The following is a 19359-nucleotide window of genomic DNA, read 5'->3' as shown; positions in this document are numbered from 1 at the left end:
GCTGGTTAACAGTTAGCAACATATTCCCTATTATTTTTACAGATGAGAAATCTGAGCTAGCCGGAACCAAGACCAGAAATCAAGTCTCCAGTTCAGTGCCTTTTCTACCTTATTAGTAGTTTCTACCTTTCTCTCCCCCACTGGGAGACATTAACTGCATTTATTTAAACAATTAGTCTGTTTTCACATTTTTTATGAGTCAAAGTCATAACATATCCATTTAGATCTTTTGATAATCATAACGTAACCTGTGCCATCACACTGAGTTTTTTTTTTTTTTTTAATAGCAGCCATAAACAAATCACTTAGCCTTTTTTATTAGCCCATGAGTCCTTGCTACTGGTAAATTCAGGGTTTCTCTTAGGTGCACGCCACTTGCGAGATACTTTTTGAAGTCAGTTTGGCTTTTTTCAATATTGTATTAGTTTGCAGATACTCATTACTATCTGGGGACCCGTTATTTTTTTTCCACAAATACTTATCAAGCACTTACAGTGTACAAGGTGCTCTAACAGTAGAGTGAACAAGAGAAGCATGGATTCTGTCCTTAGAGTGCTTGCCTCCTGCAAGGAAACCAGCAGTTGCATTACTGTGCTGGAAGCACAGGCTGCGGTAGGAAGCCAGGGGAAGGATATCTTTATGGACAACTATGGTGGCATTTGGCACTGCACAAGTCCAGACAAGCAGAAGACCTAACCCCTAGTCTTAAACAGTTTGCCTTCGCATTGTAGGCACTCAAAACAAAACAACAGCAAATAAATCATGCTCTTAGATAACTAAGTACCAAAGAATTCAGACACACAAAATGCAAACCTGAGGTTAAACTCCCACTTCTTTATGAGTCAAAAAAAAAAAAAAAATACACAAAGGGAGTTTAGAAGTAAAATTGCCTTGATTCTGAAAATACGCCTAAGATATACTAAAGCAATCGCCATATAAACCAAAGATTTATTGTGCAGCTTTCAAAGAATCATTCCAGTTTCTGTTTGGAGAGGTAGTCAGAAGTTTATATGCTCTATAAACCTCTCTAAGTCCATGATCCTCCTGGCCCAAACAGGGATCTTGCTCTCAGTGATGAAACATCTGAGGGTCTGAAGTTAACAGTATCTCCCAGTTTGGCCAAGAAAAATATACCGCAGAGAATTATGAGAATTAAGATCACCTTTCAGGAAGTTGAGGTCACCAAGAAAGGTTAGAGTAGTGTGGATTCATACTACATGTAGACAATAATAGAGGAGCAGGGAAGGAGAGGTAAAATAGGAGGGTGACAGTTATCACTAGATGGCAGGACCCATTAGGGCAAGGACCACATCTTTATCATTTATCTCTGAATCCCTCCGCCTTGTGCCTGGCATAAGGAAAGCACTCAATAAACATTTGTCTAATAAATGAATGAATGCATGGATTTGATTGAAGGCAAACAGAGAAGGTTTGAGAATAATAGGGAGTTCTTTTCTTCTCCACTGTATGGTAATATAATATTCAAGTGCATGTATTCAGCAGCATGTAGAGAGAGGCGTAGCATGTTTAAGTGCTCAGTATATATTTGATTGTTTGGAGACAGGGTCTCTCTCTGACACACAGGCTGGAGTGTTGTGATACAATTACGGCTCACTGAAGCCTCGAACTCCTCGGCTCAAGGAATCCTCCTGCCTCTGCATTCTGAGTAGCTGGGACTACAGGCACATGCCACTATGCCCAGCTAATTTTTAAAAATGTTTTTATAGAGACAGGGTCTCACTATGTTACCTAAGCTGATCTCAAACTCATAGGGTCAAGCAATCCTTCTGCCTCAGCCTTCCAAAGTGCTGGGATTACAACAGCAAATAAGTCATACCCTTAGATAACTAAGTACTGAGGAGTTAAGACATACGAAATGCCAACACAAGGTTAAACCCCACTTCTTAATGAATCAGAACACACACACACACAACGCGCGCGCATGCGCGCGCGCACACACACACACACACACACGGAGTTTAGAAGTAAAATTGCCTTGATTGTGGCAGGGGTGAGCCACCATGCCCCCAGCCTAATATATGTTGGGTTTTTTGTTTTTGAGATAGAGTCTCACTCTGTCGCCCAGGCTGGAGTGCGGTGGCACGATCTCGGCTCACTGCAACCTCTGCCTCCCGGGTTAAAGTGATTTCCATGCCTCAGCCTCCTGAGTAGCTGGGATTACAGGCACCCACCACCACATCTGGCTAACTTTTTTTGTATTTTTAGTAGAGACAGCTTTATCACCATGTCAACCAGGCTGGTCTCGACCTCCTGACCTCAGGCGATCTGCCCACCTCAGCCTCCCAATGGGCTGGGATTACAGGCGTGAGCCACTGCGCCAGACCGAGGTAGTTCATTCTTGCAAATAAACATTGTCGAAAGTGTCAGTTATCCATCTTTCCTAGAAAATATTAATACTTCATAGTAAATTAAATGAGACCACCATGCCCACAAGCCCTTCCCAGACTGTTCACAAATTGATTATGTGATAATTAAAATGTGATTCCATTTTCTGACAGGGACACTGCTACTAACCTCCGCCTTCCGGGTTCAAGCAATTTCCTGCCTCAGCCTCCTGAGTAGCTGGGACTGCAGGTGCCCACCACCACACCCAGCTAATTTTTTTGTGTTTTTGGTAGAGACGGGGTTTCACTGTGTTAGCCAGGATGGTCTCAATCTCCTGACCTTGTGATCCAATCACTTCTCAGTCTTTTGGCTAAGATCATGTGTAGTTATCTGTTCTTATCAGTTTATATGTTTGCTTTTAAGAGCTTCACCTTGATAGACATTAAGAGAAATGAGCTCAAAATGATATGGTTCCCTATTTGTAGAATATTTGCTGTGGCATCATAAATTTTTCTCTCCAAACTGAGGTCCCTCCAGAAGGAACGTTCCCTGGTGCTTCACCACTACTGTAATTGTGGCACCCCTCCCCTGACCTAGGCCCCCAAGCGCTAGGTTTGTTCATCTTTCTCCTATCATATCCGCAAACTACTTTGCCTCTTAGGAAAGCTTTTAACTTAGTTGTAGAACATGCTGGTGATCCACTGAATCTAATTTGTCTCTCCTAGTTTAGTGCAATTGAATCATCTCAGGAAAATGAGAAGCAATTAGGTACCTGTTGCTAACAAGGCGCTGAAATAATCTGCCAACAGATGCGCAGTGTTTATTTATTACTGGAGTATGTCACTTGAGAAAACATTATGTTGCCTTTCTCCAAGAAGAATTGCCAGAATTGATTTTCAAATGCAGCCCTCATAGACCTAACAAGTACCACCTTTGAGGAGCATGGATCAGAGAAGCAAGAGGGTCTGTGAACCTCGTTCATGGTTAGCCCCAGTGCCAGCGCCTGCCCTCATGGGCAGCATTGTGGATGGGATTTGAAGTTGCTGGACACTAAAGAGAAAAAGCAGCATTTTTTTTTTTTTGCAAAGGTCCTTTAAGTCCTAGTTCAGGAAATTATTAAATTCATTAGCCAGATACTTACAACCAGCTATTACTGCCCAGCCAAAGGAAAAAAGAGTGCCCACGAATGTTTTAAAACTACAACTAAACAGAAGTCAGGAAGCGTGTAATTAAAACTGTACCTTTACTGTATTGTAAAGGGTTTCACTGTGACATGGAAAATATTTAAAGGAGAAGGCTGTTTAGCTAATTTGTCTGCAAGTGAACTGCCTAGTGGAGAACTCTCCTAAATTAACTGTAAGGCCACCCACTGAGCCACCCTCATAAAGGGCCATGGCTGCTCAGCTTGGGTTTGTGTAATGTTCAATAATTACTAGATAAATGCATAACTAAAAGCTCTATTACGCTAATAATTTGTACCGTGATAGATGTGTGGGACACCCTGCTGGGTTAATTTGTCATCCCTGCAGCAAACTTCTAAAGAGGGCTCTTCCGTAGTGGAATCATGTTAATATGCTGTCCCTGGGAGGACAGGTTAGGGCAGTAAGACCACTTGGCTCCTTAATCTCTTAAAGAGGAAAAGGGCCTCCAGGGTGAGTGCTAAAGAGCATAGGGTGATTAACCCGGGGGACCTGGATTTAAACTCATCTTCACAAAGGAAGCTGCTTTCCCTTGGAATTCCTTTGCCCCATTCTCTCTGTCCCTCTCAATCACATGCAGGCCTGTGTGTCCCACTGGTGCATGTGTGCGCACAGGCACACACAGGCGTAGACCCACGTATCTGAACATAATGAAGGTGGTGGTTCTGAGCAAGGTTTCTTAGAAACCCTCTCATTGTTAAGACTTCCTGGTGTCATGCACTTGGGCTGTACCTCACATAATCAGATAAGTCTCAAGCAGTTCTTTCTTTCTGGTTCAGCTTAATCTAATGTGGATTCCATGTTTAGACTCATTTATTTTCCTTTTTTCACCATAGAATAAAAAATTCAAGATAGGACTTGTATCTCTTCTTTATGTGGAATGGCTTCTTCTACCTCTCTCTCTCTTGCATACACACACGCACACACACACAATTACTGTGTTAAATATGAAGCTCACATTTAAGCTTCAGTGCAGGGTTTTCAACCTCCCCTATTGACAGAATCATAAATCATGTTAAAGTTAAGTGAATTACAATAGCATGGGACTGTAGCTTGAACAATGTTTATGTAGTATCAGCTTATCATCCATGTGGGAAAGGAGGCGTGAGTGCTGATACTCGAAATGGGAATGTATGGCCCTATTAATGTGCTTGCAGTATCACTGAGAGTCACCCATTCCAGGCTGCATCCTTCGTGTTACTGAAACTAGCATGTTTAACCACCCACACGTATGGAATGTTTTTTAAACTTCATATTTTTACAGTAAATTTACATTTGCCATTTCTTCATACTGAATGGTAGTTCCTTTTTCCCCCTGAAAAAATTTCTTATGCGCAAAACACATCTGAGGATCATCAGAATTGCCAGCTTCTATTACAATAATAAGGGGGGCTATGAGCAAAAAAAAAAAAATCTGAAATAAACCATTTGACCTGTGAAAAATAAACGGGAGCAGCAGAGGGCAATGAAAAGAGTGTGGGCTTTGGAGTCAGCCAGGATAGAATTGAGATCCTGGACAGCCACTTGGGGTCTGTGGCAGCTTCTGCAAGTCACTCATTCTCTGCTGGCCTTTGTTTTCCCACCTGTCCCAAGTTGGAAAGGCTTTCTGGGAGGGGAAGTGCGCTGACACATGGAAAGAGCTCAGTAAACAGGGAGCATCCAATACCTAGCTGTTCATTTTTCCCAGATTCTCCCACCCCCTTGTTGCTATTTGCTTTCTTTGTCTGTAGTTCTCTTGCGATGATTCTTTCATTCCTCACTCCCCATCCCCAGTTCTCTCTTTCTACCTGCTCATGTTGGTCTGGAAGGAAGAATGTGCTCCCCCTCTCGGGGAGAAGCCACACTTGCCTGGAAGAGGAGATGTGGTCTGAAGCCACACTTGCCTGGAAGAGGAGATGTGGTCTCCGGGACAAGAGCAAGCCCAGTTTCCCCATCCCATCGCTCTTGCACACTTGGAAGCACGGGGAACCTTTCCAGTGGAGCAGGCAGCCCCTCTCGCATGAGGGGTAGCCCCTTAGCCATGTATAGGCTTTGCTATGACCTGCCTTCATTCAGGCATGGTGCTTCCTAAAGGGATAAGCACCTTTGTTTTTTACAAGAATCTTGTTTGTAAGAGTCAATTTGGCAAGTAATTATTGAGCACTCATTATCTGCCAAGCACTGTGCTGGGCCTAATGAGCAAGTTAGATCAGCCAGTCCTTCCCTTCCAATCTAGCAGAACAGACAGGTATTAGACAATGATTACACCTGTGATGAGATGAATATGCAGGGAATTAAAGAAGACTGAGGAATACTGTACCAAGCTATTTGAAATATTTGCAGAGATTTGAATGTACTTATGTCAGGATGTGTGGGTCCTTTTTTTGGTATGCAATATGAATTTTTAAAACTTTGGTATCCCTGAGGGATATGCCTAGATCTTTCTGAATCTCCAAATTTCTGAGTATCATAATAAGAGTTGTTGAATTGTCGCATACTAGGTAATGAACAGTAGATATGTTAACACATACTCAAGTGAAGGATTCTTACAAATGAAAGAAACCCAACCAAATTGGTTTGCCACTCCTCCACTTCCCCAAAAGAAAATAATGGATTAGTTTATATAACTGAAAAGTCTAGGGTTATGTAGCTTAAGGTAGAGATGGAGTCAGGTTTTCAGATGCTACCTTCAGAAAGCGTCCCCCCTCTTCTTCTCCCTCCCCCTGCCACTCTACCTCCCCTTCACCCTCCTTTTCTCCCTCCCCCAACCCTCAGTCCCACCCAGGTCTGCTGTCCTCTGTGTGAGCTTTATTCTTGTGATATTTAGCTTTATTTAGGCTAAATATCCTCAGACCGTGGCACAGACAGTGTGAGCAGTTCCAGGCTTAATGTCCACCAATTTAATAACCCCAAGAGAAAAAGAGCAACTTTTTAACAATGGATTTAGGGAAGGACCTACTCTCCTAGATGCTTATGATTCTGATTATCCCGGTTTGGGTCATTTGTTCACTTTTAACACAACCCTTAGTTTAAAAGGCAATGGAATGCCTCATCGGTGTGACCTGGCTTGCCTGCCCACCCATGGAGCCAACAGCTAAGGTTAAGTCCACCCTAACCACATAGACTGAGGCTGAGGGATAGATAGTTCCCCAAAGAAACATTAGAGCTCTGTTTCCAGAAGAAGGGGTGAAGGACTGCTGGGCTGGCAAAAATAACAGCTACCCGCCATAGGAGCTAATAGCAGAGCTGGCCTGAGTGCTGGCCAGTGGGCTCAGCTTACTCACTAGCTGTGGCTCGTTCCTGCAGCTAGCATTTGCAGAGCACAAGTAAAACCCAGGCCTATTTGTTCATGCCACAGACCCCCAGGGTAACTTGAAAATAGTTCAGCTCTTGATTCTCAGTTACCTGGTGTTGCTTCATTGCATTGTATAATCCAGATTACTTTTCATGTATCCTAATTTATTCTAAAACCAATCCTAAGAGTATTAAATAACCAAGAGTCTAGCATACTGTTTGGCACATAGTAGATTCTCAATACACTTGCTGAATGAATGATCCTACTATGAATGAGGCACCTGCATCCATTAATTCTAATCCTTAGAAAAGCCTTGTTAATTGCTGCTGTTACTATTTTTTTTTTTTTTCTGATATGGAATCTCGTTCTTGTTGCCCAGGATGGCATGCAATGGGGCAATCTTGGATCTCTGCAACCTCTGCCTTCCAGGTTCAAGCAATTCTCCTGCCTCAGCCTCCCGAGTATCGGGGACTACAGTCACGCACCACCACGCCTGGCTAATTTTTTGTATTTTTAGTAGAGACGGGATTTCACCATGTTAGCCAGGCTGATCTCAAACTCCTGACCTTGTGATCCACCTTGCCTCAGCCTCCCAAAGTGCTGGGATTACAGGCATGAGCCACCATGCCTGGCCAATTGCTGTTGTTATTTAAAGATAAGAAAATGTAGGTTTGGAAATGTTAATAACTTTATCCAGATTAGCACAGGGAGTAAATGATTTTAAAGCCAGAATAGTCAAGCTCATTTTGTAGTAAAGGAAACTAAGGAATATAGGAGGCTGGTACCTTGCTAGTCAATACCCAAGCTAGAATGAAAACTTGGTCCTCTGACTTTAATCACGAGACTGATTGTTCTGTTGCTTATTCCATTCCTTGTGTGAAATCTACCCTCAGTAGGATAAATCCTCAAGTCCTGTGGGGTGAATTCAGGAAGATGCTTCAAGTTCAAGAGGATGCCTTGAAAGTAGTCATTGGCTTGGAGAGGTGGCCCACACCTGTAATCCCAACACATTGAAAGGCCAAGGCAGGCAGATCACTTGAGTCTGGGAGTTTGCAACCAGCCTGGGCAACAGTGAAACCCCATCTCTACTAAAAATACAAAAATTAGCTGGGTGTGGTGGCACATATTTGTAGTCTCATCCACTTGGAGGTTGAGGTGGGAGGATTGCTTGAGTCCAGGAAGCGGAGGTTGCAGTGAGCCTAGATTGCCTCACTGCACTCCAGCCTGGGTGAGAGAGCAAGACCCTGTCTCAAAAGAGAGAGAGAGAGAAAAAAAAAAAACAAAGTAGCCTATGCCTTAGTAATCATGTTGCACAGAAATAGAGGCTTCAATTTCAGTATAAATCCGACAGTTTGGTGGAGAGATATGCTGCACAACAACCCATGGCTTTATGTTCGTTATGAGATTTTGCTTGTTTGCTTATTTTTCTGCATTTTTTTAATACAGGGAAAGACTTGCAACACCATAGATCTAGCATCGGTCATGTCCAAGAAACATCTGCACGGATCTTGTTTTTGAAGTCCTCTTTCACAGGACTCCAGTTTGTAATTCCATTTCACTTCTAACAGGTCATTGGAAGATTCCCTCCCTTTTTCTGTTAATCTTTGGAATCATCCAATCTATGATGGTTCATTTTTTTCCTCAAATAATTGTTTTGATTTGTTTTTCATTCTTCATTTAGTCTCACAGTAGTATCGCTTACATGTTACGTAAATGTTCAAGTTCCCTTCCTGGAACTGGATTCTTGTCAACTTTGCCTATTAAACCATCACTTTAAATATTTCCAATAATCACAGCTGTTGCGTGGTGTTTGAACACATTTCACATCAGCCATCATGGAAGCTTAGGCAATTAGTGCATGAACATGGTCAATTTCGATTCAAAGAGGCCCTGGCAGGACAAAGGCTGGGGGCTCTGTTTCACAGAGCTTAAAGTAGCACACTCAGAGCTTTTTAAACTCTGAATATTACAGTCTCCCCAAAGCCAAAGTATCTTAAAGACTGAGTCCAGGTATACCCTATAACTTAATATCCCATAAACATTTTAAAAATAATTTCTTTTAAAAGCCTTTCTTATTTCAGATTTTTAGATTTCAATTTTATTTTTATGGATCAGTTGTACTATTTGTAAATGTAATCCCAGGGACTGAATTCTATACATTCACTAGAGCTTAAACTAGATGAGCTTCAGAGAGTATTTAGAAGCCACCTACATTTATAATATGCCAGGTAGCAACAGCAACTAAGTGAAAACCAAATCCCTTTAATCTGAAAATATTCCTGAAAAATACCCTAGATCTTCTGAAAAGCATTTGTTCTTATTATTGTTATTATTATTTTAGAGACAGGGTCTTGCTCTGTCACCCAGGTTAGAGTGCAGTGGTGTGATCATGGCTCACTGCAGCTTCAAACTCCTGGGCTTAAGCAGTCCTCCCACCTCAGCCTCCAAGTAGCTGGGATTATAGGTTTACTGTAATCCCAGCCACCACACCTGGCTACATTTAAATTTTCTTTTTTGTAGAGATAAGATCTCACTGTATTGCCCATGGTGGTCTCAAACTCCTGGGCTCAACTGATTCTCCCATCTCAGCCTTCTGAGTAGCTGGGATTATAGGTGTGAGCTATCACGCCCTGCTAAGAAGTTTTTCTAGTAGTCAATATGTATTAGATTTCTGATAAGCAAACTCCAAATAACTAACATGGTGAGGCTTTCAAGGGAAATGATAGAGATTTCCACTGTTGCCATGTTTTGGGAGGCCATGCTCAGAATATGGTGAGGTCAGAAGTATGCCTGGGGCCAGGCGTAGTGTCTCATGCTTGTAATCCTAGCACTTTGGGAGGCCAAGATAGGTGGATTTCCTGAGCTCAGGAGTTCAAGACCTCCCTGGGCAACATGGTGAAATCCTGTCTCTATTAAAAAAAAATAGAAAAATTAGCCGGATGTGATGGCGGTCATCTGTAGTCCCAGCTACTCAGGAGGCTGAGGCAAGAGAATCACTTGAACCCAGAAGGCAGTTTGTGGTGAGCCGAGATAGCATGACTGCACTCCATCCTATGTGACAGAGTGAGACTCTATCTCAAAAAAAAAAAAAAAAAAAAAAAATGCCTGGTTGGCAGGGGTCTACATGGTGAAGAGGGCGCTCAGTATGGACACTCAAGGACTGCAGGTCTAAGTGAAAAATTGCATGTAGAGGGAGTTGGCTCCATAGTTCGAAGCTGCTGGGTTAAGTCTTACAGTCTGAACTTTAAAGGCAGGGATTCACAGTATATTTGGTTAGCAAAGACTCTTTATAGGTATTAAAGAAATGTTGTGTTTACTTAGCTATCTATGGTATCTATGATTATTAGGTCAAGATTGTTGCTACTGCTATTGCTGCTTTTGCTTTTCATTTTGTTGTTGGTAGAATTATTTTCAAGGCCCTCATGTTGTATCCATACTGATAGTACATATGATTTTATCCGTAGTTATTTACTTTTTTGTCCAAGAGACAAGTGAGCAATAAGGACCTCTTGTTCCACCACTCCTTTCCTTCCTGTATTCCGCAGTCAGAACAGGTCCTAGCACACAGGAGCGAATTTCAGTTTATTCACTGCCTATCCCCATTCTTGTCTGTGATAGTAGTGTCATACCAATAAAGGAAGCTATTTATTGATCACTTAATTGTGTGGTCAGAAACTGTGCCATGTGCTTTATATATATTGTCTGATTTAATCTTCACAACATCTCTGTGAGGTACTATTAGCTCCATTATATAGATGGCAAAACTGAGTTATAGAGAAGCTCAGCAACCTGAAGCATAGCTCGTAAGTGACAGAGCTTAGAATTTAAAATTACATTGCACTGCTTTTCCAAGTCATATGTTTAACTTAGAATTACACACACACACACACACACACACACACACACACGTACATGGATGTGGTCAACCAGAACAGACCAAGTCATGTTAAGTAATGGTGAAGACAGATAATCAAAAGGCTACCATGGAGAGTTAATGAGATATCACAGGCAACCAGATTGCTTTGGAAAGCTTCAGAAAGCCGGGGCTTCAACAGAAAGGCTGTTCAAGAACATGGCGTGGTTAGGTGGAAGTAGCAGTGATTGTCAGGTGTCTGACTCACAGATCACGGAGGTGTTTGGAGAATGAACAAGAATTGTGTGGGTCCACACCACTGAAAAACTATGGCTTGGTCAAACAGACCTTTGTCTGTATTTGAAAATAAAGTTTTATTGGAACACAGCCACACCCATTTGTTTATGTAATGTCTATGACTGCTTCTGCACTGTAGCAGCAGAGTTGAGCAGTTGCAACAGAGACTGTACAGCCTGCAAAGTCTAAACTACTTGGTATCTGGTCTTTACAGAAAATGTTTGCCAACTCCTGGTCTAGCCAGGGCCTACAACAGAGGTCTTGAAGTAGCAAAAATTGATCTAGATAAAATTTTTTAAAGAATTTGGCCTTTCTTTTTTTTGTACGGGCCTTTCCTTTTCCTTCTGTTTTTCCAAAACACATTGGAATTTGATCTCTTAGAAGATCCCTTCAATTCAAATGGCATTGAATCTATTAACCATCTTACAAACTTACTGTGGCATAAAGTTACTTTGTCTTGTAGCAGTAATATAAAAACACTGGTGTTTTGCAAGCCATCATGTAATGTTATATATTTCTCTCAATTTGACATATCTGGGTCCTTTCATGTGCATCATAGCGATGTTAAAGATGTACCAAAAGTTTTGAAAAGCCTTGGCTCACCTCAAGTCAAATGCTTTGTTACTTAGAAAAGGTATCGCCTCTTAAAGGTTTGAAAACCATTGTCAGTTCTTCTTTCCTGTATCTCTGTTAAAATAAATCCCATAACTCCAAACTTCTCAGCTTTCATAAATGGCAGACCTGATTCATGCATGATTTATAAATTAGAACTATGGACCATTAAGATAGATTTCTCAGCTTTAGGTAGGGTATAATGGTGTAGTGTGGTTTTGAGTTTCTGGAGAAGCAAGATACATAGTAGTTGACAATCCAAGTCATTTTTAAGTTCAATTTACCCTTATGGAAAGATGCTTTTTTTTTTAAGTGGGATTTTTTTTCTTCAATTTTCTTCTCCATTTGAAGCTTTGCCTTATTACAAATTTTTACTTCTAATTATAAGTGATCAAGAGTTTTTATAAGTTGTGGGGGAAGAAGCCTATATGTAACACTGCCTTAAGAGCACACTGCACCTGAAGGAGGATTAGATTTTATTGTTTGTGTTGCTCCCTTGACAGCTTCTCTTTGGAGCCTCCCATACAAGAGAGACTGGGATTTAAAGGCTGATGCCGGAAAGCAAAAGCTAACGTGAAAAGAATCCAAGACTCTGTCCAGTGTGTGAGAATCTGCAACAGTTCATGGGCAAGGGATAACGCAATTAAGGCAATGTCAGGGTTGTACAGAAGAACATATTTCAACCCATAAAGTTTTGGTTTGAGGGAAAATGTGTGAGGGTTATTTGAGTTCTTCAAGGTTGAGCTTGAGAAAAACCATGGGAAATAGAGATTACTTTCTTTTTCTTCCCTAAGACTTATAAAAGCAGAAAAAGGCAAGATTCCAAGCTTGTGTGGACACCACTTCCTGATACAGTCTTATTTCACATGGCCCACCTTAGATGTTCTAACTAGTTCTAGCTCCCCTTAAGAGCACTCGATGTGCCTACAAGACCTCTTTCCCATAGTGGACTCTCAAACCAAGAATCACTGGTTAGATTTTATGAGTCTTGCAACATATCCAGTAATACAATAATGAGCCTGACCTTCTCCTGTCCCGGTCTTAATAAATTCTACTCTTAACAGAAGAAGCATTTTTGAGTTATATATGTATATACATTTTTTTCAATTGTTTCAATTTTTAACTTTTTCTCTTCAAACTAAAGCCAAGAGAGGATTTTCAAGAACTGGGGGGTGCTGGACTGGTGGGGAACGGAATGAACAAGTAAACCAACCTGTCTGATCTGCTTTCTTTTTTTAAAGTATCCAGTAATATGATCGTTTTGTAATAAATAGCTGAGTAATACACCCTTTGGGAAATTCTGGCTCTCTGTCTCTTCCATTGTGGCTACTTTGTTCAGGATGTGTAGGCAGTGCCATTGCAGCCAGAGAAACCTGATCAAATGTCCTTCCTTCCCATCTTATTTATATTCTTTGTGAAAAGCCCAAGCAGTTGTTTTAAACAAGTCTGGCCACTCATTAAAGTTTAAACTAGTAGTGAGATCTATCAGGAGTGAAGTGTTTCTGACACTCTCTGCTGCTCCTGGCCTAGGGTACTAAGAGTATTAGATGCCGGAAGCAGTCAATTTTGTAGTGTCTTTTAATACGCAAAATTGTATTAACATCAACATGGATACAGATGGATGCACTGCAATAAACTGTAACCACTTGAGAAAAGCCTTTATTGACTCTCAAGTAAATAATGCACATTTTAAAGGATCTAAATATGCATTTACATAATGTGTGATAATTTTTTATCGTGTCAACTACTCACACGCACATCCATAAGACGTGTTTTTCTTCATCAAAAATCTGTACTCATACCATTCTTTGTGCGTTCCTTTAGCATCATGCCAAATTCCTAATGGGAATATTTTTCTAAAAGCCTGATCTGGCCATCTCAAAATATACTTGATGAATTTTACCCTTAAGTTGATTTAACCCCCATGGCTCTTTCTAAAATGACTTGAGACAACTTAAATAAAAACTTAGGTACAATAAAAATATCCAAAACAAAGAGAGAAAACAAGAAATAGGAGAGAAGAAAAACGAAGTTAGGCATTGATGAAATCTCAATTCTGAGTTTCAGTGGGTTTCTATGTGTCTGGTAGAAGATGAATGCAGGTTATCCAGAGAAACAGCATGTACTTAATAATAATAATTAGAGCTTTGTGATGTCAGTAACATAACTGTTTTCTGTTTGAAGAAATGAAGGCTCAGGATCTTGAATGATTTCTCTCCAGTTGCACAGTGAACTGATGACTGAACCAGAAAGTCCACATCATGAGAAAGTAAGGGTTGCAAAGGATGACCCTTTAAAATGCAGACTCAGCGACTGCCTAATTTGAAACTACAGGCTAAATGATTTCCTGGTATTAATTAAGAATTAATTGATTCTTATAAATCAGTCATTGTAGAATTAATTCCGTATAGTATCATATGTTCTTGTGTTTGTGTTAAACTCTGTTCCACAGAGAAATGATGAATAAATTGTTTTAGTAAAGTATAATAGACTAAGGTCTAAATTTACATTGCTAATTATTTTCTTTTACATATTTAACAACAACAACAAAATGAGGGCACGGATGTGTATTAACATTTAATGGGGAGATGACAGGGTCCTTTTGAGTTATTTCTTATATCTCGTTTCTTTAAAGATCAGTTCTGTTTGATCTCAAGTGAATTTCTTCCTTGGGCAGCAGTCTCTGTTGGCCACCATGATTTCATAATCTGACAATTACCCATCACTTTCCATTGAGCACCTGAGGCACTGGCACTTTATCTTCAAGGTCAGCCTACCAGGGGCTCATGTCAGCAGAATTGCCACCTTGGTGTTTGACATCCTGCAAAAGTTGAGTGTTTCATTTTGTTATATTCTCAGCCTAGTTTGGGAAATACCACATTCTGTCCCTAACTAGTAACTATTCCATCAGATGCAGTGTACTGAGTGAAAGTTTTTTGCCATCAGCAAGAAGGACTGTACCATGTTGGAAGAAAAACTTCCTCTGATTCTTTAAAGCCAGTAGCATAATTTGCAGAGTTAAGAGATGACCAGAGCCATTTAACTTTTTAGCTTTGGGGATTTAACTCAGCAACAATGATCAGTTCCAAGATTATCATTCATTGTAGGAAGTCCTAAGTTTTACTCATTTTTCTAAAAGTTCTCTGGCTCTTGGCCAGGTAGAGAAACCAAGATTTGGTTTTGGCAAATTTTATTCTATGTTTAACAGTATGGTTATCTTATTAACCTCTATTTATTTAGTCATTTGCTGCCCATTCAACAAATATTTATTGAGTGCCAGACCCAGTTCTGGGGATATTGCAGTGGGTGGAAAAGCTATTTACAAAGATGGAGAAGACTGGGAGAAGCATCAGCTTGAGAGGAGAAGGTAATGAAAATTCTGGTTCAAATAGATTATGTTTGAGACATCCTCAGTTGTATGACTGAGGGTAAAATTTCGTCTGTTTTGGCTCAGATTTGTTTCTTGAGCCCATAGTAGGAGCCTACGAATATTTATTGGGCAGATTAAAGGTTTCATGAATTAAAGGGTTTCATCAGACCATCTATAAGACACGGATGGGACAGTTACTTCTACTCCAATCTCCCATTTCCATTCTTCGAAAACTTCAGATGTCACTCTGAACCCTGTAGTATGAGCCATTTCAGTCATTAGTCAGAAAGTGCCCCAATCATAAGGAGATCCCAGTAAGGAACAAAGAACCCATGCCCAGCAAGCCATGCAGGTGCATTCTTTTTACAGCCCTTAGCCATGCAAGTGGGATAGTGGGAGAAGTAGTGGCCTGTCTTACTGGGATTCTCTTGAGTATTATGAGTCATTCTTAGCATTAGAAAGGTCTTATTTTCCAAAATGTGGACGTTCCTTTGATTTTTCTTTGCAAGGGCTTCTTGAGTTTAAAGATTTAAACCGCAAAAAGTAAAGGAGAGATAAATACTCTCATCTCCTCTAATTTGGGAGAGGTTTCTCTGACCCTGATTGAGAAGCAAGAGCTGCTCTCTTGGCCTGACTTGGGCTGAGTATCTTCAACCTTTCCATGTGCTGCCCTTATCCTGCAGCCAGTTTTATCAATCATCCTTCTCATTCAAGGACAAAAGTTCCCTCAGAAAAGTTATTAGGCACCTCACATAAGGTTTTTAATCTAATATAATCTTCTTGTCCAAATGAAATTTACCAGGGTTCAAATGTAAGGGAGTAGTAGTTGTCTGAGTCTTTCATCGTTTTTATGGGCACAGAGCCAACATTTTAGTAGGGGGTCACTACCTGCTTACCCTGTGGGTTCCCTTGCTCTCACATATATGCATTTCTGAGTTTGGCTTTGAAATGGCATCTGAAGGCGACATAAACCATCCTTGTAAAGTGAGGCACCCAAATTGCATGGGTTCATTAAGTGATCATTTACTACATACTTCAAAAAATTTTCATCCTGAATTAGTCCCTAGAAATTTCCTTGAAAGGGTTATAAGAGTTTTAACAATGAATTATTGTCTATGGATAGCTCGGCACGAAAGGGGATCCATATGTGCAAACTAGAATTTGTCATATGTAATGTCAGTTAAGTCAGGTCTAATCTACCAAATACATTTTTTATTGCTTGCTTCATTAAAAAGGCTCTTAAGGTAATGAATAATCTTCAGCCTCACCAAGGATTATTAATGCCTTTATAACTCATGTCCACTGAAAATAGAAAGACAGCTTGAAACTCTACCCTAATCTAACCTCCGTGTTTGTCTTAAAGCCTTAAGGAAGAAAATCTGTCAGACCTATCCAGTGTTCAATTCAGTCACATGAGCAATTCTGTGACTCGGGCCAGGAGGAGAAATAGAGGAGGAAGTTGAATCGGGTTCAGCTGTGACAAAGCAGGTCTTTCTTTTCATAACCCTGATGTTTTCTTTTCCTGCAGCAAGTCCGCATGCAACACCATCGACTCTTCATTTCCCGACATCACCCATTATCCAGCAGCCTGGGCCTTACTTCTCACACCCAGCCATCCGCTATCACCCTCAGGAGACGCTGAAAGAATTTGTCCAACTTGTCTGCCCTGATGCTGGTCAGCAGGCTGGGCAGGTGGGGTTCCTCAATGTAAGGAAACCTCTTTTTTTTTTTTTCCATTTCTTTAGAAATGTTAGCCGAATATAAAAATAACAAGGGGAGATCTGATGATCATGTGACATTGTGCTCTAATGTTGTACTGACTGACTGCAGGCAAATGTCATATTTATTCTAGATTGTGGGAAAGTTAACTTGCTCTAAGAGTGATTAGTCAGGGTTTAAAAACAGTGTTTGTGTTAAGTTTGCAACTGTCAAGTTTATGGATATAAATCAGCTCAAGGGTGAACTATATAACCTTCTAAGTTCTGTGAGCTGATCATTCCACCCCATGCGTTCTAACCCCAGGGCTCATACAGTTAACAAAATAGAAAGACTGAATAGTTTTAAATAGTGATTTGGGGTGGTAGAGAGAGGTAGGGAGATGAAGGGGACAGATGTTTCAGATCAACTAAGTTGATATTTTTTTAAAATACAGTCTTCTAACACTTTAGATCAAGTTGACCAGTACTTGAACTCAAGATGCTGAGAGTACAGTTTGTTATGGTTTGTTATTTCTGCAAGTCATTATCTTTCCCACTTATCTTGGTATAAAGCTAAACAGTGTTCAATAGCTTCACACGAATGTTTTTATTTTTCCTCAAATAAACCAAATGATCACAATTTGAAATGGCATTCCAAATGTAAAAGTGATTTTTAAAAATCACAAATTTTATTTCAAATATAGGCTTAGATGTTTACAATGGATAGCTGTATCCCAAGGCCAATAATAATAAACAATGACCAGCATACAGCCAAAGTTGATTTTCCTTTTCTCCTAATAACTGTGCATGAAGTCACAGATTAGCCCAAATGATTGCTGCCTAATTTAAGATAGCATGTCACACTGTCCTGTCACTTGATTTTTTTCACTTGCAGAAATACCTGATTCTGCATATCTGAGCCAGAACAGGCAGCTTTAACTAATGCCTGGTGATGTGTTAGCAGATACATTTCTGTCTAGACAACAAATCAATATGGTGCCTCCTTTCTTTTTGCTTGTATATTCATTTGCTTGGCTTATTCTAAAGCATTCACTTACGGACTCTCAGCCGACTCAGAAATAATGCAAAGGCAAGGTTGCCAGCAAGAAAGCACGGCGTTCTGATCGTCAGACGAGGTAGTCTTTGAGGAGCAATACTAAATATATGAGTAAATGTTGATGGGGGCGTGCGACTGCCTCTGCGGAATTATTAAGCTTAAATGTAAAAGCCTGGGACAGCAGGATCTCCTTCAACCGAATTTTGATTGGGCACTAAATATGAACTGCTGTTGTTGGCTGAATGGAGGCCACTCGGGAAACAGTGAAAAAAACTGAGCTGATCACCAGCTTCAAGCATCTGACTTCTAAATTTTTAACCATTTTTTAATAGTCCTGACACCCTATATAACTGTCAGATGCCCAGTCTTGCATTTTGATCAAAATTTTATAGGGCTTAAGGCAGGTCTCTTCCTGAAACGATTTTGAAAAAATTGAAAATAAAATGGTTTTTATTGCTCTCTTTAGAGGGGAATTTTTTGTTAAAGAGCTGTTATTTGGTTGTTTTAACATCAGGCAGCAAAATAAATATGACTCTTATGGCATATGCTTATATAATTTAAATCAAAATTAGAAGTGATATTTTTCCCTAGCAGACTTCTGACAGCTGAATTCTAAAGTTTCTGTGCCTGATGTTATACAATATGTGAACAAAATTTTCTATGTTCACTTAACACATTTATTAAATGTTATATAATATCAACTTTGAAGAGTGAAAATAAAATATTACTTTTTTATCTCAAGTGCATATTTAGGAAACTTTATTATATCTAAGTAAAGAAACAAGTGGAATATACCACAATCCATAAAACACTTAAATACTTAATAATCATGGGAATGATAATGAAGGGAGCAGTTAATACAGAAAAATACAAAACATGCCAAGCAAAAGTTGTTTACTCAGGTGACAAATCCAGAATGATGATTGGCAGGTGATTTTATAAAACCAGATGCAAAGAAGGACAATGCAGTTCAAGAGATAAGTTCAGGATGCACTGGGCACCTGCGGCTAAGGATGCACTGGGCACCTGCGGCTAAAGATGCACTGGGCACCTGCACCTGTGGCTAAGGATGCATTGGGCACCTGCAGCTAAGTGTACTTTTGTGAGATGCCTCAAGAACAGAACCCAACAGAGGATGTTTGCACATGGACTTATCCATATGGACTTATGGAAGGATTCAAGCAGCTAGATACTTAGTATTGACATTAAAGGTGCCTGCTGACTGTTTTGTTTTCAGAAGCAGCTAATGGTTGCTGTCTCTTTCTTCTTTTTCTTGTATGTGTGTTTTCTGCCCCCACGCTCACAGCCCAATGGGAGCAGCCAAGGCAAGGTGCACAACCCATTCCTTCCCACCCCAATGTTGCCGCCACCGCCGCCACCACCGATGGCCAGGCCTGTGCCTCTGCCAGTGCCAGACACAAAGCCTCCGACCACATCAACAGAAGGAGGTGCAGCCTCCCCCACGTCACCAAGTAAGTATGGCTGCAACAAGGCGCCGGTCAGCTTATAAAGCTGTATGTACTGGAATGCACACTTAGGCTTTGTCCCTTACTGTAGAGGCTCTAGAAAGAGGGACAGATCCCCAGTGATGTTGTAGCATGAGTTTGCCAGACCGAGAATCAAAGTGGACACGACTCTCGGGTACTCCACCAGA

At 40.5% G+C, this 19359-nt stretch overlaps 1 protein-coding gene and 1 pseudogene across 3 annotated transcripts in view; both read left to right on the top strand.

Annotated features, from left to right (window-relative positions):
• Positions 1–19359, top strand: part of NFIA (nuclear factor I A) — a 387507-nt gene that overhangs the window by 314577 nt on the left and 53571 nt on the right. For all 3 annotated transcript variants that reach the window (XM_017541600.2, XM_017541602.1, XM_017541598.2), the window contains exons 8-9: positions 16480–16658; positions 19012–19177. In XM_017541600.2, coding sequence (XP_017397089.1) covers positions 16480–16658; positions 19012–19177 — 345 coding nt within the window. The remainder of the gene's footprint in view (positions 1–16479; positions 16659–19011; positions 19178–19359) is intronic.
• LOC119473159 lies at positions 2697–2917 on the top strand (annotated as a pseudogene).

Source organism: Cebus imitator, unplaced genomic scaffold, assembly GCF_001604975.1.
Source record: "Cebus imitator isolate Cc_AM_T3 unplaced genomic scaffold, Cebus_imitator-1.0 Scaffold135, whole genome shotgun sequence".
In the NCBI taxonomy this organism is placed as follows: Eukaryota; Metazoa; Chordata; class Mammalia; order Primates; family Cebidae; genus Cebus; species Cebus imitator.
Note: the sequence above shows the minus strand (reverse complement) of the source record. Positions and strands in the feature narration are given on the sequence as shown.